The following is a 27712-nucleotide window of genomic DNA, read 5'->3' as shown; positions in this document are numbered from 1 at the left end:
CCTCAAAATAGTTTACAACGGAATTCTATAAACTCCTCTTGTCCTCACTCTTTAAAAGATTGCCATTTTTCATCCAAAGAGTCGTTTCTGAATTCCAGTATGCACCTGTAACACAACACCCCAATGAAGTTCAGTATTTTTCTTTCCTCTGTCTCCAGAGTCAAGTTCTTACAGCCATACACCGTCACACTCCAAACATATGCTTTTGGGAGGCTTTTCCCGATTTATTGGTCCTTACATTAAGCTTTACCGAGCGTGGGGACGCAGATGTTAGCACACTGGACTCACATTCGGGAGGACGACGGTCCAAACCAGCGTCTGGCCATCCTGATTTTCTGTGTTTTCCCTAAATCGCTTCAGGCAAATGCTGGGATGGTTCCTTTGAAAGGGCACGACCAACTTCCTTCCCCATCCTTTCCTAATCAGATGGGACCGATCGCTACTTCATCCCCTCCCCCAAATCAACCACTTGAGATGTTAATATCTTCTTTTTATTGGGGAGTTATTCTTCGTATTTCTTCTTTGATTCTTTCACTTCCTGTGATATTGCTTCCTAAATTAGTCAGAGTGATACAGAAGCTCATTACATACATGTACTCGAACACTGGTTTGTCAAACTTTGTCACCATTCATGTATGTTGTTAAATTCCTTTGCTTACATTTCTCTATAATTACTTTTAAGGCCAATATTCCTTCTAAGATTATTTGGCTTCTTCCAAAACCAAACTGATTTTTTGAGAACATGGGGTCAACTCTTTGAAACGATGGAGCCTATCAGTTCTTTAAGAGATTCACCTCAAAATCTGTTGGTAACTTCCCCATGCAGATGCGTTACACAGCACAGTGTATAACTTGACTTTGATTTCCATTCCTCCCACTTTAAGAAGTTTGGAGGAAAATTGTTTACTCCTGGGCTTGGTTTCTTGGGTGTTGCAGAGGTAGATCAGATTCCTCTTCTAAAATGAATCCCTCAATGACTGCGGTTGGTTGATAGAAGACAACTGTAATAAACTGAAGGTGATTTAACCCTGACCGTCTAATGTAGATACTCTAGATAGTGAGTATGAGAAAGAGAACCAGAGCTTCTAATTGAGAACTTATATTAATATGAATTATGTACTCGCCTATCAGTACCACTACCAAACCTGTTGTAGCGTGACATCAGCTAGAAGACCATAACACATATATAAGTCGCAAAAAGGGCATATTCTCTATGATTGGCCCTTATGTATCGCCCTATGTATGGTTGCGTATTGTCCTGTTGGACTATGTGACGAATGTTGAGAATGAGTTGCAGTCTGGTTACCCCTGTTCCATGGAGGTTTTGCTTGGTGGAAAGGCACCACAGTCTTTGGTAGGTTATGGTTGATTCTCTGTGTTAACTAACACCTTCATGACAACATGAAAGACTAACTTTTACGAGGGTGGTTTGAAAACTTCTCGGAATCACCACGAGACGTCAGCACCAGCGTAACGAGTTGTTCATGTGATGTTCATTGGACTGTTGCCTGTGAACACGTGCCACGTCAGGGCTCTTGGAAGAGAGCTGTGGCGGTGACGTGGCTCTGTTGTTGTTCCCGCGTAGTGATTTTCGAAGATGGAAAAAATCGAAATTCGAGCAGTGATTAAGTACTTCGTAAAGAAAGGTATGAAAGCAAAGGACGTTGATGCCGATTTCCAGAATACACTGGGGGACTCTGCTTCTTCATATTTAACTGTTGCCAAGTGAACAAATGAATTTAAATTTGGTCCGGAGAGCCTAGATGATGGTTCGGAAAGTGGTCGGCCAAGATGTGTCACTACTCCAGAAATCATTGCAAAAGTGCACAAAATGGTCATGGAGGATCACCTATTGAAAGTGCATGAAATTTCTAACGCTTGCTTAACTGAAGAATTAGAAATGAAAAAACGATCTGTAAGATGGGTGCCGTGACTCTTGACGCGCGCCAGCAGACATGTGCCGCCGGCATAGCAAAATTACACGAACTGAGGTATGAATTGTTGCCACACCCACCTTATTCACCTTGCATGGCACAGTCAGACTTCCACCTGTTCCCAAAACAATTTTTCTTGGTGGACGAAGACTCACTTCAAATGAAGACCTGGTAGCCGGAGTTAACAACTATTTTGCAGGCCTGGAGGAAACTCATTTTCGAGTTGGGATCAAGGAACTGGAACACCGTTGGACCAAGTGCATTAATCTACAAGGAGACTACATCAAAAAATAAAAAAATAAAAAATGTTTCAGTGATGTAAGTCCTTTTTTTCTATTCCGTTCCGAGAACTTTTCAAACCATCTTTGTAAGAGCAGAATATTGCAGATTCCATTCTCAAAACATCCTTGTTTCCTTAAGCAACTGGAGAAGTCAGGAACATGGCTCACAGAATAATGTACTATCGTAGAGCATTCTGGCCTTGTTAATATTATGCCAGATGCCCATTTCACTGACATCTCAAGGAAATAACTGTAGAAAGATATTAAGGAAACGAAGTCTCCTTCGCTTTTTGAGTTTGTCCTGAGAATGATATGTGCTGAAACAAATAGGGACTGACTTACATGGTATTATTAATTATTTGCAGCTGTTCACCTATGGCATCCTTCTGACACAGCAAGGAAACTACATTGCTGCTATTGACGTACAACTGATAACATTTAGAGCTGTCATAGATACAGATCTGCCAGTAAATAAGACAATTGTAGAGGATACTGTCTAAAGACAAAGGACTGCTTAGTGACGCGGTGTTTCAGAATCATCGGGAATGGAGTCCACTCAGGAATTTAAGGAGACCACAGCTGTGAACCTGGGCGCCCTCCTAGACGCGGGGGACGGAGCCGTGGTGATTCTGGCGGCGGGCGACACCCGTCTCGTGGTGCACAGGGCCGTACTGGCCGATAGGAGTCCCGTGTTCGCCGCGATGTTCCGGCACGAGACGCTGGAGGCCAGCAGCGGCCTGGTCACGATTCCAGACGTGGAGGGCGCGGTGCTGCGCCAGCTGGTCGCCTACCTCTACACCCTCCAGGCCCCTCAGCTGCCCGGCATGGCCGCCCAGCTGCTGGTAGCCGCAGAAAAGTACGGCTTGCTGGTGCTGAAGGCTCACTGCGAGCGCCAGGTGGCCGCGCAGCTGTCAGTCGAGAATGTGGCGACCACAGCCGTTCTCGCAGTCAGGCACTCCGGGGCCAGCCTCACAAAGGCCGCCGTAAACTTCATGAAGGCCCACCTGGTTCCAGTGATGGCGACGCAGGGCTGGGCTGACGCAGTCCGCTCCCAGCCAGAAGACGTGGTCCATGTCAGTCGGCTGCTCTCAGAGCTACCAGCAGAAACCAGGTAAGCGCGTTAGCAGCCATTCGTCGATGTTTGCCATTTGTATGTATGTGTGCGTGCGTGTGTACATCCGCAACTACTGTATGATGTTTGCCATTGAGTTCCCTTACATGTATCTGTGCTGTCAAATTGTATGTGTACAAGTCGCTATTACCTAGGGTCTGCCATAATGCCACTGAACAGTGACCGAGCGGTTCTAGGCGCTAAAGTCTGGAAGCGCGTGACCACTACGGTCGCGGGTTCGAATCCTACCTCGGGCATGCATGTGTGTGATGTCCTTAGGTTAGTTAGGTTTAAGTAGTTCTAGGGGACTGATGACCTAAGAAGTTAAGTCCCATAGTGCTCAGAGCCATTTGAACCAATGCCGCTGAACGACATAACCTTGAGGATGTCGAGCACCAAAGCTGACACTAATGATGATGCTTAATCACAACCACCTCAGCTGTATTTATCGTTTTACCACTGACTTCGTTCAGTGAACATCTTCAGGTCTTCAGCAGTTGAACAGACCAGAAAATTGCGCTAAAGCTACAGAATCTTAAGGAATAGATAACAGCCGTATACTAAACCCTCACCGACTTGTGCTGCAGTCACGACACAAGTGGTCGGGAAAAATGTCAAAGACCAAATCCAAAAACTGGTCACAAAATGTTTTTCCGACCGCCTGGCAAAAGTATGGTGAACAGACACCACAAGCTGTGTAGACAGGCCAGATCCACAACAGAGGTAAACTTGTAATGTTTAGCCTCTGTCAAGTGCGGCAGTCGACTGTCCGTTCATAGTCGTTACAATGACATAACCTTAAGTACGAGACTGACACTGAAGAGAGCACAGTTAATCGAAACAACTGAAACATAGATCCGAACAAAAGTTAAAAACGCAGTTATTCACAATAACAAGAGGATAGGTAACGATGCTTACACCAAATTGCATCGTCAATTGAGACAGCTATGACAATAAGTGAATAATTATAAAATACAGTTTCAAATATTTCTTTAAAATATGTCACGAACGGAACGATCTTAAGCCATTAATAATGGGAATAAAAAAGAGCTAAAGCGACCAAATTGAAGGTTATCATATGCTGTTAAATTAACTACAGTTATTCACTATGGAGGAGAACATGCACCAGTGTTTGCACAGATCTGCATCATTATTATTTTCAAACGCCATACGACTTATTACACAACTGATATTGAAATATTCTGTGAAGTTTCGGAATTGCAGCCAGATCATGTTGACTTCTTGACACAATAGTTCGGCTGGCAACCGTACAGCCATTTTCAGGTGAGTGTCTGCCACTGGAGGCTGCTTTTTTTTTCTGCGAGTTTGGAATACAGCTTCACTGGTTGCCCACGGTCTTACTATGTTGGTGGATGGTAAAACTGTTCCACTCGACTGTGATGCCTTTCTAAAGACATCACTGGAGTGCACGTTGAAGGTGTGGCGGTGGGACTTGAAGTCCGATATCACCCTTTGACGGTGGTAGTTCAGGTGCAGGTGAGAGGTAACATAACGACGAACCACATTAGGTATCAACATCGGCGGTTTATGATGATCGACACCCATCGAGTGGTCAAGTCAATACTAACGCTGCATGAGTGGCTGTAAGAAGGCTAATGTTAACCATGGTTGGAATCGGAGTCCTCAAGGATGGTGAGAGGAACAAGGTGTCTGTGCCAGTGCCGGGGAGGCGTTGTGCCAAAGTTTTGTAAGCCAGCAACTGTGTCACATATGGCTTCTACTTTGGTATAGAGACGCCTTGCCTTCTCTCGCATGGACATCTTAAGAGTGACCATGCCCATTTCCTCGTGGATAGTAACCACCCTTGTGAAGGTAAGAGCATGCAGACTCCACCAAAGCACCTTATTCTGCAGGTGCTGGAGGGTCTGCATCCAGGAGGCACTAATCGTAGCCGATGCAGTGGAGCCATAGGTGAGGGAAGGGTGGATGACCATCTGGTACAGGCAGAGCTTTGTGTCGAGGTTCAGTTTCCTGCTGGTGAACATTGGTACAACGCTTTTATCAGCTTGAGTCCCTTTTGCGTTACATATTCAGCATGGCGATGGAAGAACAGTTTCTTATCCATCCAGACACCTAGGTATTTGGTATCATGCAATCATACGACCTGGACGCGTGCAATAGTGATGTTGTGGCAGAGGATGGGGCGCTATTTAGTGATGTAGATGGCCGTAGTTTTGGCGGCATTGAGGGAAATCTTGTTGGCACGACACCACGTCCACCTCCCTCTGGAGGCGACCAATAAGCTGGTCTGTGTTGCAGCCGGTGGTAAGAGAGCTGTATCATTGGCGTATTGCGCCAGGTGGCAGTATGGGAGGACTGGCCTATCATTAACACAAATGTTAAAATGGGTGGGAGACAACGCAGAGCCCTGAGGGGTACCCATCGACATGTGACGTAAGCTGGGGCGTCGACCTTGCTCAGTAACCGAGAAAGTCTTATCATGGAGGAAATTATTCACTATCTTCACATAGATGTCGGGGATGGTCTTCTATGTCAGCATTTTGTACACAAGATTGTCCTGTCAGATCTTATCATATGCGTTTTGCAGGTACAGGAAAACATCTGACGTCGACACGGTGGAGTTAAAGCCCTTGCTGACATGTTCTGTGATCCAAAGGACTTAGAGTTTGGCCGACAGGTGGGAAGCGAATCCAAACTGTTGTGGATGGGAGCTGACCGGTGTGGCCGTGCGGTTCTAGGCGCTTCAGTCATAGATGTTAAGTCCTATAGTGCTCAGAGCCATTTGAACCATTTGTTGTGGATAGATTGTCCCAGCTGCCACCAGAGACTGGGAAATGTGATGAAGGACCAAAGATTTGAGAACCTTGACCATAGAATTCAGAAGGCTAATGGGCCTATTGTTAGTAAGGGACTGCGGGATCATTTGTGGGCTTGGGAATGGCAAAGATTTTGGCCCACTTCCACTGTGGGGGAAAGACGCCAGTTGTGAGACAGCAGTTCTTCATACTGGTAAATAAGACCAGTGGCTTGTGAGGGAGCCGATGGAGGTGTTCCTTTAAAATACCATCTAAACCTGGAGCCAACTGTCCCTGCTTCCACTAGAGGATCCGCTGGATTTGCCCTGTGGACGTAAGTTGAGGGACAGATTGAGGTGGTCTTTGTCTTAAGGCGGCAATGGCCGCTAGAATATCGTGTGCATCTTGTAGGTTATCAGGCGTGAGGCTGGACGAGCGACTGGGTTTGGGCCTCAAATTCATCAGCCAGAGTTTCTACCACATGGAGGGCATCATAAGTTAAGCCATCAACACTGCGGATGGGATGGTTGTTCTTTACTGTGGAGCAATGCAGGACTCAGACAAAAGCCCATTTGGATTTATGTTGGAGGAGGAAGGCAGACATCTTGTCCTCCCATTGTTGTGTTTTCCAGTTGGCGAGCCAGTGGCAGAATTCACGCTGGAGATGGGGAAATAGGTGTGGAGCATGATGCTTTGTTTCCTTTGTGGTATATACCTTCTGGTATATAGGACAAACCTTCCAGGGAGCCAGGTGGTGGAGATCCTGAGAAGTGCCCAAACAGCGGGGACACGTGGGTTTTTCTGAGGCCGGGAGGCTGCAGTCCCCTGACGGAGGCAAGCCAGCACACTAGACACAACGAAAAGGCAGTGAACAGTAATTGCTGGTGTGGACTGAATGTTAATAGCTACGGCAGATAGAGGGGTCTTTACAGCCTTCATACGATTCAATACGCACCTTGGTGCACAGGAGATACCTGATTTGGAAAATGCTTTCGAAGCCCTTCCTCCGAATAAACATGGGTGGACGTAGGGATAAATTTCCGGGTCTCAGGGTCCCTCTTGTTGTATTGGTCGACTAAAGGGTCCAGGAAATTGAGACGAAATAATCCACCCTGACATCTGTCTCTGTAACTCCGCAAGGAAGGTCTTTGATGACGTTTTTTGTTCTTTTGTCAGTAGAAGCCTGAGTGTAGTAGTCCAAAGCCCTGGACTTTACAAAGTTGAGGACTTGGAGATAATCATCCATGGTGTTAAGCAGGTACTTGACGTGGTCTTTCTGGTATACTGCATGCAGTTGGGTTGCAATAAGGCATTGCAGTTCAGTATTCAGTTTCATGTAGTTTTTGGGATTGTAAACAATGATATGAGCGATCTTCTCCTTCTTTAGTGGTGGTGGAGGCGGATTCTGAGAAGTGGGGTCGGGATGGGGACCCATGTCCTGGTCCATGGCAGCAACAGGTGTCGCTGCTGCAGGTGCGGAGGCATCGGAATCTGAATCATGGCCGCAGTGACGGGCGTGAGTGGAAGACCATATAGAGTGTCGACCGTGGAGGGGACCACCAGGGTCAGAATCCCCAGATAGCACTGTAGGGGCGACGAGATGGTGGAGTTGAAGCATCACCTGGCAAGGCGTCTGCATGACGGTTGGTTGAAATAATGCTGGGGGCCAACATGGCTTGACTATCCATAGGTGAGAGGTCTGTCACCAGGCAGCCACGGGAATAGATGACGAAGAGGACGATCGGTCCCTCACACGATACTGTGTACAGGGTTCATGTGAATCAGTATCACTCTCAGTGGTTATCAGTGACTTGTGGTGGGAAGCAGATGCGCTCGGTCCTTAGCTCATTGGGTGGTGTCAGTATCAGCACAGCCGGCAGCTTGCCACGATGGCTGTTGAGTGGCCGGGATTCCTGTCCTTGGCCCTATTCATGTTTAGCCCCAGCCTGACTGATGTAGTCAGGTTGCTGGTGGCAGGCTATCGGCATGAATGCCTGTCGCCTGTCTATACCCGGTACAACGGGATGAATACAAAATAATGAATTCAAAATAACGAAGCTGCCTTACTCAGTGAACGACAAATCGATGACGACTCACACTACAACTAGACAATGCTGAGCAACACTAATGACTGTAATGAACAACACGCATGTACTCACAAGTAAACACTGTCAGGGCTCCAACCTGAATGACCTGGGAGGCTGCTTTTTTTCTTTATTGGATTTCGATTCTCCTCCAAAGGGGTGGCGGGAGGGGGGGGGGGGGGGGCTGGCAGCAGTACAATACGCCCCTCTGCAGCCTACAGAAAAATTAGAAAACAGAGATATCATAAAAATAAAAGCAGACAATAAAATGGCGACTGTTAAAACTGAAACATGGTGGAAAAGGTGCGAAGAAAATATAAAAACAAAGGGTCAGTGATGCTGATTAATGGTTCAAATGGCTCTGAGCGCTATGGGACTTAACTGCTGCGGTCATCGGCCCCTAGAACTTAGAACCACTTAAACCTAACTAACCTAAGGACTTCACACACATCCAAGCCCGACGCAGGATTCGATCCTGCGACCGTAGTGGTTGCGCGGTTCCAGATTGAAGCGCCTAGAACCGCTTGGCCACTCCGGCTGGCGATGCTGATTAAAACAAATAGATATGCACAATTAAACAACACAGGACAGTCTGGTTCCTGTTCACAGCAGTTAAAAACACACCTAGCGACAGTATGATGGCTGTTCGCAACACTCGTTGCATCCTCAAGGGGACGCTCATGGAAAACTGAACTATAGAGTACAACGGCATATGGGTGAGTGGGGGACCTGGACAGATGCCAATGGAGGGAGAGGACACAGAAAAGGGGGGGTAGGGCAGATGAGAGAAGGAGTGGGGAAGGCAGTTGAGGGGAAAGAAAAAGGACTTGGGAGAGAGAATGGAGTCAAAGACAAGGTAGGCAGTGAAGAAACATGATGGAGGGAGGGAGAGGGAGCCTGGGGAAAGGACAGAGGGAAAGATGATCAGAGTCGATAAGAGGGGTAAATAGAGAGAGAGAGGGAGTGAGAGAGAGAGAGAGAGAGAGAGAGAGAGAGAGAGAGCATCATCTGGGAGGGGGAGTTGACGGAAACCTCCTTGGGAAAGGAGATGAAGGATGTAGAGGGGGAGGGAGGGGGGACACAATGTTGAAGGCGCGACAGTGGGCTGGGGTTGGAGAAGAGAGGAGCAACCAGGGGATGGGGAGGGGGGACCAAGTCGGCAGGAGGTGTAGAGGACTCAGATATGTTCGAGGAAAAGGAGCAGATTGGGGAAAGGAATCAGGTCATAGAGGAACCGCGTGGGGGCCGGGAGGTGTATATGGAAGGTGGGGTAGAGTTCATGGTGCTCGACAATCTAGAGGGACTTATAGACTTTGGGGGGGGTGGGGGGGGTGGATATCCAGGCGGAAGTGGCATAACATAGGGTGGGACGGATTAAGGATTTGTCGGTGTGGAGGATGGTAGAGGGGTTCAACCCCCATGTCTGGCCAGAGAGGAGTTTAAGGAGGTGGAGGCGGTTGTTTGGTTTGGATTGGAGAGCGGAGATGAGGGATCCAGTCGAGGTGACAGTCAATTTAAACTTGTGCCTGTGTACTTACTATATGTCTTCGTTAGCATCGTCAACCCCATGTTTTTTTTTTCTATTTTAACTTCCGCAACTTTTCCGCCACTTTACTGCTTTTAACAAAGTCATTGTTTTATCCCCTGTATTATATTGTTTGTTATCTTCCTATTATGTTTTTTAACTCTTTTATCGGCTGAAGAGCGGCGTATTAATAGAAATTCAATAAATCGAATCGAAATTCAAAATTCAAGAAAGGAAAAAAATACAATGCTCAGCTATGGCCGACTTACTGGGCTGCGACAGGCTCATGTTCAACGCACCTTTCGTGTATTGTGCGTATCGCCTGACCTATGTACGCTTTGCCATACTGGCAAGAAATTTTGTAAATCCCGGCCTTCCGCAGACCCAGATCGTCCTTGACCGAACCGAGAAGGACACCTATCTTCGCCGGTGGCCGGAAAATTAATTTTACACGATATTTCCTTTGGATCCTGCCTACTTTAGACGAAAGGTTGCCGACGTATGGAAGGAACGCCCTGGACTTGAACAGCTGCTTGCCTTCTTCATGTTGCGGGTGGTCACGTTTCTTCCTTCTTAGCGTTGTACTAATGTGACGTGGAGAGTAACCATTGCCTCTGAATACCGACTATAGGTGTTCTAGCTCCTTCGTAAGGCTGTCTCCATCAGAAACAACATGAGCCCGGTGCACCAACCTTCTAAGGACGCCGTTAGTTCGTGAAGGGTGATGGCAACTCGACGCTTCCAGGTAAAGGTCCGCATGTATGGACTTATGGTAGACAGAATGCTCTAATTTTCCATCCGCTCTCCTAGTAACCAAGACGTCCAAAAACTGTAAGCAACGATCCTTCTCTATTCCATCGTAAACTGGATGTTCTTATAGAATGAATTCAGATGTTGCAAGAGGCGTGACATTTCTTCTTTACCATAGGGCCATTCTACAAAAGTGTGACCTACATATCGGCGGGAGACTCCCGGTTTAAGTTCTGTCGAACAAGTGCCCTTTCCTGAAAGTCTTCCATAAAAAAGTTTGCTACCAGAGGGGAGAGTGGACTGCCCATGGCAATACCGTCTTTCTGCTCAAAATATTCGTTGTTAAATAAAAAGTACGTTGACGAAAGGACATGATGCAAAAGTGCTGTTGTATAGGCCGTGAACTTCTTCCTGGTGAGTCCATAAGAGGAACCTTAATGAAAAGTCAGATGTCATCGAAGCTCACTAGTAAGTCAGTTTCACTGAGTTGAAGTGACTTCTGTCTATTGATAACGTCAGCAGAGTTGCGAACATGATGCGCGCACTTCCCCACTAAAGGTCTAAGTAGAGGCAAGATGTATCGCTACATCATACGTGGGGGCGTCGATATTACTGACGATCGGCCGTAACGGAACCTCTTTTTTATGAATTTTCGGAAGCCCATATAACCTGGGTGGCACGGAACTATGAGACCTAAATGTTTTGGTGTCAGTCTTTCGATACATTGGTTCACTCAGCAAGTTAGGTCCATAACCCCCCCCCTCCCCCCCACCACCGTGCCAACAGCACGGTGGCGTTTCCATCATCGGCTGGTAAGACCATCGTGCGAGAATTTTGTCGTAACTTTCGTAGTGCGGTTCCGGACGTTTTCCAGCCGAAATACTGTGGCAAGAAGTCAACATGATCCGGCTGCAATCACGAAATCTCATAGAATATTCGGTACGCCGGAAAACTTCAAGAATCACGATATTGAAGTAATTGCATATAATGCAACTGAGCCCATAATTATGCTCGTACAAAGTGATCAATTCTATACAATAGAAAGCAGTTACAACAAAAAAACGTCTTGTCATTGAACATATAAAAAGAGCTGCGCAGTTCTTGTACGGTCATAACAGACTACATGCGAGCAATGTTGAATTTAATACATGTTTGTACAATAACGGAACAGATGCCAAAGATTACACAAGATGGCGTAGACAGATAAAACAGTGAGTAACTACTTTCACACACACAATATAGCAAAAAACAATAAACGTGCTCACAGAAAGTGACCGTGAGCAAAGATATAAAACCAATTACAACAACTTGTTGTCACTGAATATGTGGAATACTAAAATAATTAACGTGGGTAGTTTCAGTGGTGTATTTACAATGAAACGCTGTGTTAAGCTTGCTACCATTATGTACAAGTACAGAAGAGACAAAGAATAAAATCCACTCCACAATTAATTCAACAATTGAAAAACAGATATTAACAAATGTTTACAGTACAACTATGAGCTATAACAAGGGAACAGGTGAAAGCTTACACCAAACTGCATCGTCAGTTGACACATGTGACAGTTAGTAGCTAGGTATAAAATACAGTTATGAACTAATTGTGAAAATAATCTGGGAACCTAATAAAAACTCGTGGAACGATCGTACATAATGAATAACTAGTTACAGAAAGGGCATTGTGACTGAAAATGTAAAAGACCTAAAGCAACTACCCTGGTGTCTATTGTGTATTGCTAAAAATATAGCAAGCTAGTCTCGTTGAACTAACTAGAGTTGTTGACAACAGAAGAGAACAAATGCTGGTGTTATATAAACCTGTATTGTCACTAGGTTCATAGAGCCATACAACTCATTCATCAATCGATTGTCGAATAACAATGCACAATGTAACAGAACCAGTAATTATGATTGTTTAAAATGATCATGGCTACAGCGTAAAAGCAATTACATGAAATGAAATTAAATGAGCGTTTGGCATACATCAAATAATGGGTTGCCATTGAGCATATAAAAAAAGTAAAAATAGCATCTGGTTAGGTCTAGAGAAGTGAGTTGCGCTGAACTTTTTGCGTTCCTGCACAATAAAAGAACAAATGCCAAAGCTTATGCACAGGTGCACCAACATTACATACATGAAACAGAAACTGATCACAGGAGCGAATATGAATTAATTGCATCCAACCAAGGAAAGACAGTATAGTGTTTACACAAAAAGTGAATAAAAGCAGTTACAAAAACGGTATTCTCATTGAAATTGTGGAAAATGAAATTAACTGGATAATATCAGGAAATGACCAGTTGTTACACAAAGCTACATCACCAGTAAATGGATACGTCAGTGGGTAATTGGTTAAACAAAGGACTGCAACGTAAGAACATCTAATGTTTGCATCACCATTATGTGCTATATAAGAAAATAAAATTTAAAAAATGTGACGGAAAACTACTGCAACATCAAAAAGGGGTTGCCCAACATAAACGAAAGTTGGTAGGAGTCCTTCTACGTCTGAAAGATGATGTATATTCAGATTTCGTGTCAGTCGCGTAAGAGTCGCGGTACAAGCGCCACTATAACGATGCAAATCAGATTTGCTTTAAATAAACGCTGTAAGGGTCGTGAGCCTTAGTGAACTTTGAGATTAGACGTAGTGAGTTAATGTTAATGAAGAATGCCAATAAGGTGACAAGAATGCCATTATCAACACCTCACTGAATTTGAACAAGATCATGTAATAGGGCTATGGAAACAATCGTGTTCGGCTTAGGGCTCTGGTGCCTCGTACTGTATCTGCAGCAGCAATCTGAGCTACTTCAAGGACAGGTCCAAGCCAAACGCCCTGTGCATTCCACTGACCGCCATTCGCGACTTTAGTGGTGTCAAGTGAGAGCTGTCTGCAGGGCGTGGTGGAGGTTTCCTGTGTCTTCTGATGAAAGTTAGTTCCGTCTCGGTGCCAGTGATGACCGTATGGTGGTTAAAACAGTTGAGGGAATGCAGCCAACCTGTCTGTGTGCTAGACACGCTGGACCTGTACCTGGAGTTATGGTCTGGAGTGCGATTTCGTATGACAACAGGAGCACTCTCTTGCTTATGCCACGCACCTGACTGTAAATTTGGACGTCAATCTGGTGATTCCACCTGTTGTACGAACAGTATTAAAAAATGGTTCAAATGGCTCTGAGCACTATGGGACTTAACGTCTGAGGTTATCATTCCCCTAGAACTTAGAACTATTTAAACCTAACTAACCTAAGGACATCACACACATCCATGCCCGAGACAGGATTCGAACCTGCGACCGTATGGGTCGCCCTGTTCCAGATTGTAGCGCCTAGAACCGCTCGGCCACTCCGGCCGGCTATGAACAGTATTCCAGCGGGTGCTTTCCAACAGTATAACGCACGCACACACAACCCAACATGCTCTACAGAGTGTCGACATATGCCTTGGCCTGTTCGTTCACCAGATCGGTGTCCAATCCAGAACATATCGGACTTTTTTTTGAGTCATCAGCCTTCTGATTTGATGTGGCCTACCATGAGTTCCTCTGCTGTGCCAACTTCTTCATCTCAGAGTAGCACTCGCAACATACGTCCTTAATTATTTGCTGGATGTATTCCAATCTTTGTCTTCCTCTACAGTTCTTCCTCGCTACACATTCCTCTAGTACCTTCGAAGTAATTCCCTGATGTCTTAACAGATGATCTATCATCCTGTCCCTTCTCCATGTCAGTGTTTTCCACATATTCCTTTCCTCTCCGATTCTGCGCAGAATCTCCTCATTCCTTTCCTTACCAGTCCACATAATTTTCAACATTCTTCTTTACCACCATATCTCAAATGCTTCGATTCTCTTCTATCCAGCTTTCCTACAGTCCATGTTTCACCACCACACAATGCCTCCTCAAATCAAGGCCTATGTTTGAAACTAGCAAATATGTCTTGGCCAGGAATGCGCTTTTTGCCAGTGTTAGTCTGCTTTTGATGTCCTCCTTGATTCGTCCGTCAGAGTAATTTTGCTGCCTAGGTAGCAGAATTCCTTAACTTCATCCAATTTGTAACCATCAATTCTGACGTTAAGTTTCTCACTGTTCGCATTTCTGCTACTTCTCATTACTTTTGTCTTTCTTCGATTTATTCTCAATCCATATTCTGTACTCATTAGATTGCTTATTCCATTCAGCACATTTTGTAATTCTTCTTCACTTCCACTTGGGATAGCAATGTCATCAGCGAATCGTATCACTGACAACATTTAGCTTGGTATTTTTATTCCACTCCTGAACCTTTCTTTTATTTCTATCACTGCTTCTTCGATGTGCAGATTGAACAGTAGAGGCGAAACACTACATCCCTGTCTTACACCCTTTTCAATCCAAGCACTTCGTTCTTGGTTGTCCACTCTTATTATTCCCTCTTGGCTGTTGTACATATTGTATATTACCTGTCTCTCCCCACAGCTTACGCCTATTTTTCTCAGAATTTCGAACATCTTGTACCGTTTTGCACTGTCGAATGCTTTTTCCAGGCCAACAAATCCTATGAACGGATCTCGATTTTTCTTTAGTCTTGCTTCAGCTCTAGCAGTCTTCGGAATTGTGTGGATGATGCTTTTCCGGAAGTCAGATGGTATGTCGCCAGACACATGCATCCTACACACCAACCTGAACGGCCGTTTTGTTACCACTTCCACCAATGATTTTAGAAATTCTCATGGATTGTCTATCCCTTCTGCCCTATTTGATCGTAAGTCCTCAAAACCTCTTTTAAATTCTGATCCCCTATCACTTCTAAATCGACTCCTGTTTCTTCTTCTATCACATCAGACAAATCTCCCCTCAAAGAGGCCTTCAATGTACTGTTTCCACCTACACACTCTCCTCTGCATTAACAGTGGAATTCCCGTTGCACTCTTAATGTTACCATCCTTGCTTTTATTTTCACTGAAGGTTGTTTTGACTTTCCTGTATTCTGAGTCAGTCTTTCCGACAATCTTTTCTTTTTAGATTTCTTCACATTTTTCATGCAGACATTTCGTCTTAACTTTGCTGGACTTCCTATTTATTTCATTCCTCAGTGACCTTTATTTCTGTATTCCTGAATTTCCATGAACATTTTTGTACTTCCTTGTTTCAACGATCTGCTGAAGTACTTCTTCTGTTACACGTGGTTTCTTCACAGTTATCTTCTTTGTACCTATGTTTTTCTTTCCAATTCCTGTGATTGCCCTTTTTAGGAATGTCCATTCCTCTTAAACTGTACTGCCTACTGAGTTATTGCTTATTGCTGCATCTACAGCCTTAGAGAATTTAAAGTGAATCTCGTCATTTCTTAGTACTTCTGTATCCCACTCCTTTCTTTATCTCCTAAACTTCAGCCTACTCATCATTACTACATTGTGATCTGAGTTTATATCAGCTCCTGGAAACGCCTTACGATCCAGTATCTGATTTCATAATCTCTGTCTGACCATGATGTAATTTAACTGAAATCTTTCCGATTCACCCGGACTTTCCAGGTTTACCTCCGCTTGTGATTCTTGAACAGAGTATTCACCATTACTAGCTGAAATTTGTCACAGAACTCAATTAGTCTGTACCCTCTCTCACTTCTTGCCCTCTCACTTCTTGTCCCAAGCCCATATTCTCCTGTAACCATTTGTTCTGTACTTTCCCTACAGTTGCCTTCCAGTCCCCTATGGCTATTAGATTTTCATCTCCCTTTATGTACTGTATTTCCCTCTCAGTATCCTCACACACTTTCTCTATCTCTTCAACTTCAGGCTGCGACGTCGCCATGTATACGTGAACTGTCGTTGTCGATGTTGGTTTGCTGTCGATTCTGATTAGAACAGCCCTACCACTGAACTGTTCACAGTAACACTCTCTCTGCCCTATCTTCTTACTCAGAACGACTCCTACTCTCGTTACACCATTCTCTGCTGCTGCTCATATTACCCTACATTCATCTGACTAGAAATCCTTGTCTTCTTTCCATTTCACTTCACTGACCCCTACTATATCTAGACTGAGTCTTTGCCTTTTCAAATTTTCGAGCTTCCCTACCATGTTCAATCTTCTGACGTTCCACGTCTCAACTCGTAGAACGTTATCCTTTCGCTGGTTATTCAATCTTTGTCTCACAGTCACCTCCCCCCTTGGCACTCACCTCCCGAAGATCCGAATGACGGACTATTCCGGAATCTTTTGCCACTGGAGAGATCACGATGACACTTTTTCAGTTAAAGGCCGCATGTCCTGTGGATACACGTTATGTGTCTTTAATGCTGTGGTTTCCATTGCCTTCTTCATCCTCATACCGTTGACCATTACTGATTCTTCCACCTTTAGGGGCAGCTTCTCACCCCAAGGACAAAGACGCTACCCCTAGATCACGGTGACATTATCGGAGAACAGCTCCAGCGTCATCCACAGTGTGATGTAACAAAATAAAAGTGATGTTGTTATTCAATGGAAAAGTTGGAATTTGAGATTTCTCTTACTGTTTTATCGATCACAATTGGCGTAAGAATCATGGATTGACCATTGTCATAAAATATTGCATTATGAAATATGAATAGTTTTTACCTGCAGTTTCGCGTGGCTTGAAGCAGTCACAGCTAGCGTGTTATTGATTAAGAAATTGCATTTTCGCCTTTCTAATTACTTCATGATCGTAGATACGATCATACCCGGTTGTGAAGTTATTGTTATGACAAAACAATTTCCTTAGGGACCAGAAAGTTCTTAAGGGCACAAAAACAACTGTAACATCACACAAAAGGGAAATTCAATATTAAAGCTGATGCAAGAAGACGATAAAACATTCTTTGTATCAATGTAACACGCACATTGGACTGCTGATCTTGGTGTCTGTAATCTTAGCAAAATGCATAATTAAAATGAAAATAGTACTGAGGAGATGATAGGAAGGAGCACTGCTAAATGATTCAGTATTCCCAGAACAAATATTTATTATAATTAGAACATATATTGTACCTTAAGCTTAGTACTACATTGATGGTAGATTTTTATGTCCGTTTCATGTCCATTGAGCGCTCTTTTATATACACTCCTGGAAATTGAAATAAGAACACCGTGAATTCATTGTCCCAGGAAGGGGAAACTTTATTGACACATTCCTGGGGTCAGATACATCACATGATCACACTGACAGAACCACAGGCACATAGACACAGGCAACAGAGCATGCACAATGTCGGCACTAGTACAGTGTATATCCACCTTTCGCAGCAATGCAGGCTGCTATTCTCCCATGGAGACGATCGTAGAGATGCTGGATGTAGTCCTGTGGAACGGCTTGCCATGCTATTTCCACCTGGCGCCTCAGTTGGACCAGCGTTCGTGCTGGACGTGCAGACCGCGTGAGACGACGCTTCATCCAGTCCCAAACATGCTCAATGGGGGACAGATCCGGAGATCTTGCTGGCCAGGGTAGTTGACTTACACTTTCTAGAGCACGTTGGGTGGCACGGGATACATGCGGACGTGCATTGTCCTGTTGGAACAGCAAGTTCCCTTGCCGGTCTAGGAATGGTAGAACGATGGGTTCGATGACGGTTTGGATGTACCGTGCACTATTCAGTGTCCCCTCGACGATCACCAGTGGTGTACGGCCAGTGTAGGAGATCGCTCCCCACACCATGATGCCGGGTGTTGGCCCTGTGTGCCTCGGTCGTATGCAGTCCTGATTGTGGCGCTCACCTGCACGGCGCCAAACACGCATACGACCATCATTGGCACCAAGGCAGAAGCGACTCTCATCGCTGAAGACGACACGTCTCCATTCGTCCCTCCATTCACGCCTGTCGCGACACCACTGGAGGCGGGCTGCACGATGTTGGGGCGTGAGCGGAAGACGGCCTAACGGTGTGCGGGACCGTAGCCCAGCTTCATGGAGACGGTTGCGAATGGTCCTCGCCGATACCCCAGGAGCAACAGTGTCCCTAATTTGCTGGGAAGTGGCGGTGCGGTCCCCTACGGCACTGCGTAGGATCCTACGGTCTTGGCGTGCATCCGTGCGTCGCTGCGGTCCGGTCCCAGGTCGACGGGCACGTGCACCTTCCGCCGACTACTGGCGACAACATCGATGTACTGTGGAGACCTCACGCCCCACGTGTTGAGCAATTCGGCGGTACGTCCACCCGGCCTCCCGCATGCCCACTATACGCCCTCGCTCAAAGTCCGTCAACTGCACATACGGTTCACGTCCACGCTGTCGCGGCATGCTACCAGTGTTAAAGACTGCGATGGAGCTCCGTATGCCACGGCAAACTGGCTGACACTGACGGTGGCGGTGCACAAATGCTGCGCAGCTAGCGCCATTCGACGGCCAACACCGCGGTTCCTGGTGTGTCCGCTGTGCCGTGCGTGTGATCATTGCTTGTACAGCCCTCTCGCAGTGTCCGGAGCAAGTATGGTGGGTCTGACACACCGGTGTCAATGTGTTCTTTTTTCCATTTCCAGGAGTGTAGCAATTGTCCTCTTGAGTCGCTCGTGCGTCGTCACGATAAGTTTTACAGTTCTTCTTACACTTCACTCAAACTTCGACGGAACACGTTTTTATTTATTTAGTAAAAAATTAGATCAGACCGCCACAAATCTGCGTCCGTATTACTTAAGAAAAACAGTACAAGTCTTTAGCGCTCAAGGCTTCATTTGTTCTCCAGTGAACAAAATAGTGAAGGATCGCATATCTATCCGTATTTTTCTGTTTATATTGCCGCCCAAAGACGACGAATTACATTATTTAGAAAATTCCACCGTCGCTATGCGACGCCTTATTATACATTAATCATTATTTATAAACAAGTATTTGCCTTCTGGATGAAAGTATTAACTATTTGCTGTTTTAATGAAGTCAAAAATAGCGAATATCACAACAGCCAGCATTAACCGTTCCTGTATTGGCCGACCAGGAACTCCATCCCACAAACCAAGATCCGGCACCTGTACAACAGAATGCAAGCACGCTTGCATGCTTCCATTGAACGTTCTGGCTGCTACACGGGTTATTAATGTACATGCTTTTCCCATTTGCAATGGCTTACCTGGCACTAACATTAACCTATGATCTTGCGATGACAATTACTTAAATATATTACCGAGACACATGTGAAGGGCTTATTTCAATAGTGGTACAAGTCCATTTTTGTTCATTCTGAGATACAGAGTCCTAAAGTTATAAGAGCGCTGAAAAATCTGCAGTTGAGACATATACTTGATATTTCTGGTATCTCAACTGCAGATATTTCAGCGCTCTTTTAACTTTAAGACTCTGTCTCTCAGAATGATCAAAAAGGACTTGTACCACTACTGAAATAAGCCCTTCATGTATTACCGAAATTTCATTACTATGGGTTAAATATTTCTCAGGGTTATTACGTCTAAAAGCACACTGTGTGCATATAAGTATAAACACAAAAATGTGTCTACATAAAAGCTCATCATAAACAGAGTGACTCAGCTACATTCTAAGAGGCAACAAACCATTAGTCGCAGCACCTCTGCATTTCAGTGGACGTCAATATACAGTTCAGAACACCAAGACCTAAAAGGGAATGAAAATAGGCGAGCAATTCAGTGGAAATGAGTTAAATTGCTCACGCTCATAGAAGTGGCACTCTTCAAGGACTTATGTCAGATAATCTCAGCAACAAGATAACATACAACTACTCCAGGAGGTGCAGTAACTGAATCGATACGTATGTAGGGAAACTAATGTAGTCAGGAGACACAATAATGACTGCCAGATGCAGAAACATAAAGTAGATAAGGTACGAAGTTGAAACTTTACCTTATCCTTATGTAAGGAAATAATCAGTAGTTAAAGATCCCGAAGAAAACAGATGTTACATCTTGTTACTCACAAACAGGACTGTGCTAAACGATAAACCATGTGACTTAAAACTTAGTAGCACCACTGCTAGTACTCCATTTAAGACTGTGGATATGTATGAATCGGCATACAGATTAGAGGCACTCAAAGGCGCATGCCTTCACCAGCACTGGGCTTAGGAAAGCACTATGGGGTCAAAGTGATACTCAGGCCATTGGCTGACGAAGAGTAGTTGAGAATTAACGTCTTCTGTTCTCACCATTCGACAGAAAACATCAAGAAGCGTTTCACATACTTGTTACTAAACTAATATCAATGTTGAATAAATAAACTGTAGGACTTCGAGTACAGACAGCGAATTTATAAACTGTATGTATGCATAATAGCTACAGAAAAAGATGAGTACTTGATCGATTGATGGATATTGTATTTATCAGCGGTAATAAGTCACTTGGCAGATTAATACAATGACTGTGTTGTAAATTATATTTAGTCTACGGAGAATTTGCATCATTTTATCCTGGAGCAGAGGAAGTACGCAGTGTGTAGTATCAGAATGTAAGTTTTGTCTGTTAGGCTTATTGTAGTGAGGCTGTCGCTTGGAAACGAAACGAAGTGTTTCTCAGTATGTACATTAGTGACTGAAATCTTCAGTCTGTTCAACAAGCCAAGATTTGATTGAAGCAGTATTTTGAATGATAATCTGGAAGAGTGAATAAAACGTTATATTACTCACGTAACCCGTCAGTTTTGCCGTTGCATTCACGCACATTGCAGCCATGTATTTTGAAAGCTGTTAAAGGTGTGTGTGTGTGTGTGTGTGTGTGTGTGTGTGTGTGTGTGTGTGTGTGTGTGTGTGTGTGTGTGTGTGTGTGCGCGTGTGTGCATGCATGGATGCTGGTTTTAATGGAAACACCTTTATCTGTGTGCAAGGGTGCATGGGTGCATACACCAGAAAGTGTGGTTGTGTGTAGGGCAGGGGTATTGCGTTAGTGTCATTGCTATATAAGAAATATTTCCACTTAATCGTGTACTGAGAGACAGTAAATTTCTCTGACGAGACTGTGTGATGGAATTTTTGAATCCACTGAGTAACTTTTATTCTGAGATGACCGGAAATTTTCTTTAAATACCTAGAGAAATGTTTACTTTTGTGTGTCACATTTGCAAGCATGAGAAGGGTTTACTGCACACAAAGAACTAGTATTGATTGCATGAAGCATATTTTATGTCGTAGCTTGGGTTAACGGATTTCATTGAGAGATAGAATATAGGAATATTTAAAGGATACTGGGTGAAAACTTTTGAGAGGATGGTACAGCTGTGCATATGTCCCTTAATATACAGAGAACTTCCAACATTTTGTGTCATAGAAGGAAGAAAATTTACAATAGATTCGTTGGTTGTCACTGGGCAGATGGTTGTTGGAACAGTTCACAGTTATACAGGGTGAAAAGTATTTAAACCGACAAACTCTGGAGGTTGTAGGGGACATCAAAACAAATATTTTTCCCTGATGTCATTTTTTCCTATGAGGAGTATTTAAACCGGTAGAGGAAGATTTCTCTGGCGGCAAATTAAACAAACAAACACTTTTCCATTTTTTTCAGGACCAAGAGACAACACATTAACACAACCCAATTTCAATTACAGTAGATTTTCAAAAATGCCTCCATTGACATGTAAACAAAGGCTACACCGTCGGATCATGTTCTGTCTGACATGGGGAAAAACCCCATAGTATTCTGAATTTTTCCTGCTGCTGCTACTATCCGGGCAACCAGATCCTCTTCTGATGCAACAGGGGTTGCGTAAAAAAGGTTGCGCATCTCTCCCCACACAAAAAAGTCCAGAGGGGACATATCTGGGGATCCAGCAGGCCATGGTACAGGACCACCTCTGCCAATCCACGTTTCTGGGAACCGTCGGTCCAGGAACCGACTCACACGACGACTGAAACGTGCTGGCGCCCCGTGATGTTGGAACCACATGCGTTGTCCTGTAGGGAGCAGGACGTCTTCCAGCAATTCTGGCAATACTCTGGCTAGAAAACTGTAGTAGTGCCTCCCATTTAATGACCGAGGTATCAGTTACGGCCCAATTAAACAGTCCCCAACGACACTGACCCACACATTAACAAAGAACCGCACTTGATGAGCGCTAGTAACTGTGGCATGTGGGTTATCCTCACTCCAAACATGCGAATTGTGCATGTTGAAGACTCCATCACGCCCGAACGTTACTTCATCACTAAACAACACAGAGGATGGAAATGTAGGATGCGTTTCACACTGTTCCAGGTACCACTGCTAAAACTGTGCTCTGGGTGGATAGTCAACTGGTTCCAGGTTGTGGACATGCTGTAAGTGAAATGGACGTAACAATTGCTCTTGAATGACTGTTCTTACATTCGTCTGATTCGTCCCCATGTTACGTGCAATTGCACGAGGTCTGATTGAAGGATGCTGCTCCACGTGCTGCAAGACAGCTTCCTCAAATTGCAGCGTTCTTACCGTGCGACGGCGACCCCGTCCAGGTAATCTGTTAAATGACCCGGTCTCACGCAGACGTTGGTAGACAGCAGCACAGGTCGTATGATGTGGGATACGGCAATTAGGATATGGTTGTTGATCAACCCACTGTGCAGCTCGTCCGTTGTGGTGCACTACGTAGTACGCACCAACCATATCAGTGTACTCGCTCCAGGTGTATCGCTCCATTAGTAAACAGAGACAATGCACTACTACACTGGTGGACAGCAGTTGCCTACAACTGAAGATGGTAATACGACCTCTAACAACTGAAGAGCGTAATATGGCCTGCACCGGTTTAAATAATCCTCGTAGGAAAAAATGACATTAGGGAAAAATATTTGTTTTGATGTCCCTTACAACCTCCCAGAGTTTGTCTGTTTAAATACTTTTCACCCTGTAGTTGTATGTTTTCTTCAGTGTGTTTGGACAGACGAGTGATAACCCCATTGTTTTGTGCAGGAGCCTTTGTACAAAAGAGAAGGACAGGAGACTAATCAAGGCAGCTAAGCAGGGGACCGTGGATGATGTGCGGACGCTGCTCGCAGCAGGGGCGGATGTGGGGGCGAGAGAAGAGTACGGCACCAGGAGAACCGCCCTGCATTATGCAGCAGCAGAGGGACACGTCGAGGCTGCGAGGTGTTTGGTAGAGGCTGGCGCAGAAATGGGTGCCAGGACGTCCCGTGGGAACACGCCTCTGCACAGGGCTGCCTGGAACGGCCACGCAGCAGTGGTGCGGCTGCTGACGGCGTCTTCCGCCGACCCCAACGCCTGGAGTGAGGGCGGGTGGACGCCACTGCACGATGCGGCGTTCAATGGCCACGCGCAGGCGGCGACTGCACTGCTGCAGGCAGGGGCCGACCGGAGAGCCAGAAATAATGAAGGCAAGACGGCACTCGACCTCGCCTGGGAGAAGAACCATCAGCAGCTGATAGAAATTCTAAGATGAAGCCAGCAGTCCGAAAAATAAGTCTGAAAAGAACATTTTTGGTTATTTTTTAGTTGAAGAATACAATAAACGTTAATTATGCAGTTATTCATTGTACCTGTTTCAACGTGGTACATATAACTGCACTAGTAACATCACACAATAGTGATATATTACATGTCTATAAACTAATGTAAATAACAAAAGGCACACTTCATTTCATAAAAACTCTAACAAAAATCGAAAAATGTACTATTACTAATAAACATACGTTTTCTGCAATGTTTAATTAGTGAAAAGTACTTCATAGGAACGTGACTGCTGCTATGTGAACTACTGTAAATTTCACCTTACACAGCTTACTGACACATAAATTCTATAGTTATGATGTGTCTTCAGTTCATATGTAAGACTGAATTTACTTCTTTTTCTGGCATGCAGATAGTGCAGTAACTTGTGTCTGCAATTACAGTGTGATATTATTCTCAATATTCACACCACGTAAGTCCTAATTCCAGACTAAATTTACTCATGTTTCCGCAATACAGGCGGTTCAGTAGGTAATGTATTCAATTAGAATGTGACATTGGGTTAGGCTAAGCCATGGCTAAGCCATGTCTCGGCAATATTCTTTCTTTCAGGAGTGCTAGTTCTACAAGGTTCGCAGGAGAGCTTCTGTAAAGTTTGGAAGGTAGGAGACTAGATACTGGCAGACGTAAAGCTGTGAGTACCGGGCGTGAGTCGAGCTTCGGTAGCTCAGAGCACTTGCCCACGAAAGGCAAAGGTCCCGAGTTCGAGTCTCGGTCGGGCACACGGTTTTACTCTGCCAGGAAGTTTCATTGGGTTTAATATTCTCACAGTGTTATGTGCTTATCATCTAAAATGGTATTATCAGTTTATTTGTGCATTACTGGCCATTAAAATTGCTACACCAAGAAGAAATGCAGATGATAAACGGGTATTCATTGGACAAACATATTATACTAGAAGTGACATGTGATTACAGTTTCACGCAATTTGGGTGCATAGATCCTGAGAAATCAGTACCCAGAACAACCACCTCTGGCCGTAATAACGGCCTTGAGACGCCTGGGCATTGAGTCAAACAGAGCTTGGATGGCGTGTACAGGTACAGCTGCCCATGCAGCTTCAACACGATATCACAGTTCATCAAGAGTAGTGACTGGCGCGTTGGGATGAGCCAGTTGCTCGGCCATCATTGACCAGACGTTTTCAGTTGGTGAGAGATCTGGAGAATGTGCTGTCCAAGGCAGCAGTCGAACATTTCCTGTATCCAGAAAGGCCCGTACAGGACCTGTAACTAGCGGTTGTGCTTATCCTAATTAATTCAGTCTCCACACAACTTTAATGCTGCTGTTAGGATTTATTACCATGTGTCAAGCTACACAGATATTGAGTCCTACATTACAGGATGTTACAGACGACCTTCCTTCTTTCCACATTTTTGTTCTGTCCACTTTCAGTACATTTCTGTCAGCTCCGTGTCAGGTAATCAGGGTGTCTGCGGGGGCCGCCATGTAACACGCCGCACAGGAACCAGTGTCGGACAGGCACATCAGCTGCCCCAGGCTGCAGTCCACAGGAAATATGGCACGTGGGAAATGTAAAACAGAACTGACTATTTGTCTGGGCAATCCGATCAGAAAACTGAGCGTAGTACACGACACTGGAACGCTACTCCACCTCGAAGGTATGCAAGCCAGTAGTATTAATATTATTTTAAAAATGGCAAGCTGAAAAGAAGTTTGCAGTTCGCTAAAATGAGCGATAAAATATTATCATTAGCAGCTGTCTACGGGGCAGTACATGCAGCCTATCCTTTAAGTTGTTATATGATGGCAATGTAATACAACCTTGTTTGTGACAGATTCTCAACAAAAAAGTGATTTTTCAGTTAAACAAGTATCAAAGGTCCATTTTTTTCAGTAAGAAAGACTGAACCAGTAACTAGATGCAGTAACGGAATCATAAATGAAAAATAGTAAATGCGAAAAGTAAGGGTAATTCCAGTATCACCGTGATAGCTTTGCATCTTCTTTGTCATCAAACTACAACTATCAAAAGAAAAAGAGTTGGACTTAGTTAGGAAACCGATTGTCAACTATGAATACAACACAGTCATACATATTACACAATGCTACACATGAAATGAAACACACGTCAAGCAGAATGGCGCACCTGACGTAGTAATTAAAATAACATAAGTACACGACCAAAGTTCTATATTTTGCTCCATAAATCAAGTAAATTTACGTTAATTGATTGAATTGTTGATATCCTTATTGATGTAATTATGCGAATTCTCTGACTTCCTTTTTAACCTTATAGTGGAATATTTTTTCAGGATTTTTGTATGTATTAGGCTCTAGTGCGTCTATGCAAGTAACAAAAGGAACAGGCAGTGAGCCTTCCATACTCCAGTACGTCGATGCAGCAATAGTACAGGGTGTCCATAAAGTCCCTTTACAAATTCAAAATTTTATTACAACGGCAGTTGATGAAATATTTTAACAACATTTCTTTTATTGTAATCAGTGTTTATAAAGGTTTTTTCGACAGTGTTTAATAGACCTCTGTATGGGCACCTTCAGTTGCACGAAGGACATCAAGACAATACTCGATTTCTTGCCATGTTCGCTGTAGCATAGCGTGAACAATGTGGGTAGTGGCATTACGAATCCTTTGCTTCAAGTCAGCAATGTCCAGCATCTGTGTTTGATATACGATATCTTTTACGTACCCCCATAAAAAGAAGTCCAAGGGAGTGATATCTGGCGAACGCGGTGGCCAAGGAATTGGCCCATCCCTGCCAATCAATCTGCCTGGAAGTGTTTCATTGAGGAACCGACGAATATGCAGTCCCCAATGTGATGGTGCACCATCTTGCTGGAAAATGATGGTTCATTGTAAGTCAATCAGCTGTGGCGTTACGTGTTCGGTCAGAAGGTCGAGGTAAACATCTGCAGTAACTGTTGACTCGTTGAAGAAAAATGGACCAATTATTCAATTGCACATGATTCCACACCACACATTCGCTTTTGGACCATCGCGGTCTCCATAAATTTTTTGTGCTATGCACGGATTGAAGGGCACAATGGTGGATCTCTTCCATACTTCGTTCTGAAGTTTCGTTGAGTCTGAACATTCGATTTTGTCTCAATAAACCAGGACACACATTGTGCCTCCTCTTGAATAGTTGCCATTTTGTAGAGGTTCAGTTCCTTCCATCAACAGAGTATCTGAAACACATAATTTTAGTATATATAGAAACTTTAGTAAACAGTGATTACAATAAAAGGAGTTTTGTTAAAATACTTCAACAACTGCCGTTGTAATAAAATTTTGAAATTGTAAATGGACTTTATGGACACTTTGTATTATGTACTTACATTGGGGCATCATCAGCCACAGGTTTAAATCTTTATTTAATACATATATGAGAGTTGTTTTAGTGTAAATGACCTAGATTTTGTATGCATAATGTACAGTTGATAAATCACTAGATCAGCAAATATATATTTCTCATGGTTTAGTATATTCATTGAATGAAAATGTCCAAGACTATGACCTCACCCGAACCAACCAGCACAGTTATCAAAAAAGGCAAGCCAACAAAGCACATCTCACGATTGTCTCACATGACACCCAAAAAGCAACAGAACAAGGCTGCTAGGTGTAGTAGTTTATCTTAACATTTTCTAGGCGTCATACATACTGTTGTTAACTAAAGTACCATCATGTGGGATACCAAACGAAATTTGGGACTGACACGGCTGAATGATGAGTCATCGACAGAATTTCAGGTAACTTCCGGTGTCCCCCACTGAAGTGTCTTGTACCCGTTGCTGTGTATGTTGTACATTAATGACATGGTATCACAATATTCATAACCTCAAATGTTGCAGATACAG

The 27712-nt window shown here is 44.2% G+C and overlaps 1 protein-coding gene across 1 annotated transcript in view; it reads left to right on the top strand.

Moving 5' to 3' along the window:
- Positions 1–23888, top strand: part of LOC126203263 (ankyrin-1-like) — a 111259-nt gene extending 87371 nt beyond the window's left edge. Inside the window, exons 2-3 of the mRNA XM_049937518.1 lie at positions 2750–3326; positions 23315–23888. Of these exons, the coding sequence (XP_049793475.1) occupies positions 2761–3326; positions 23315–23801 (1053 nt within the window). The 5' untranslated portion in view covers positions 2750–2760 and the 3' untranslated portion in view covers positions 23802–23888. The remainder of the gene's footprint in view (positions 1–2749; positions 3327–23314) is intronic.
- The last annotated feature ends 3824 nt before the right edge of the window (positions 23889–27712 follow it).

The sequence above is a fragment of the Schistocerca nitens genome, chromosome 9, assembly GCF_023898315.1.
Source record: "Schistocerca nitens isolate TAMUIC-IGC-003100 chromosome 9, iqSchNite1.1, whole genome shotgun sequence".
NCBI lineage: Eukaryota > Metazoa > Arthropoda > Insecta > Orthoptera > Acrididae > Schistocerca > Schistocerca nitens.
Note: the sequence above shows the minus strand (reverse complement) of the source record. Positions and strands in the feature narration are given on the sequence as shown.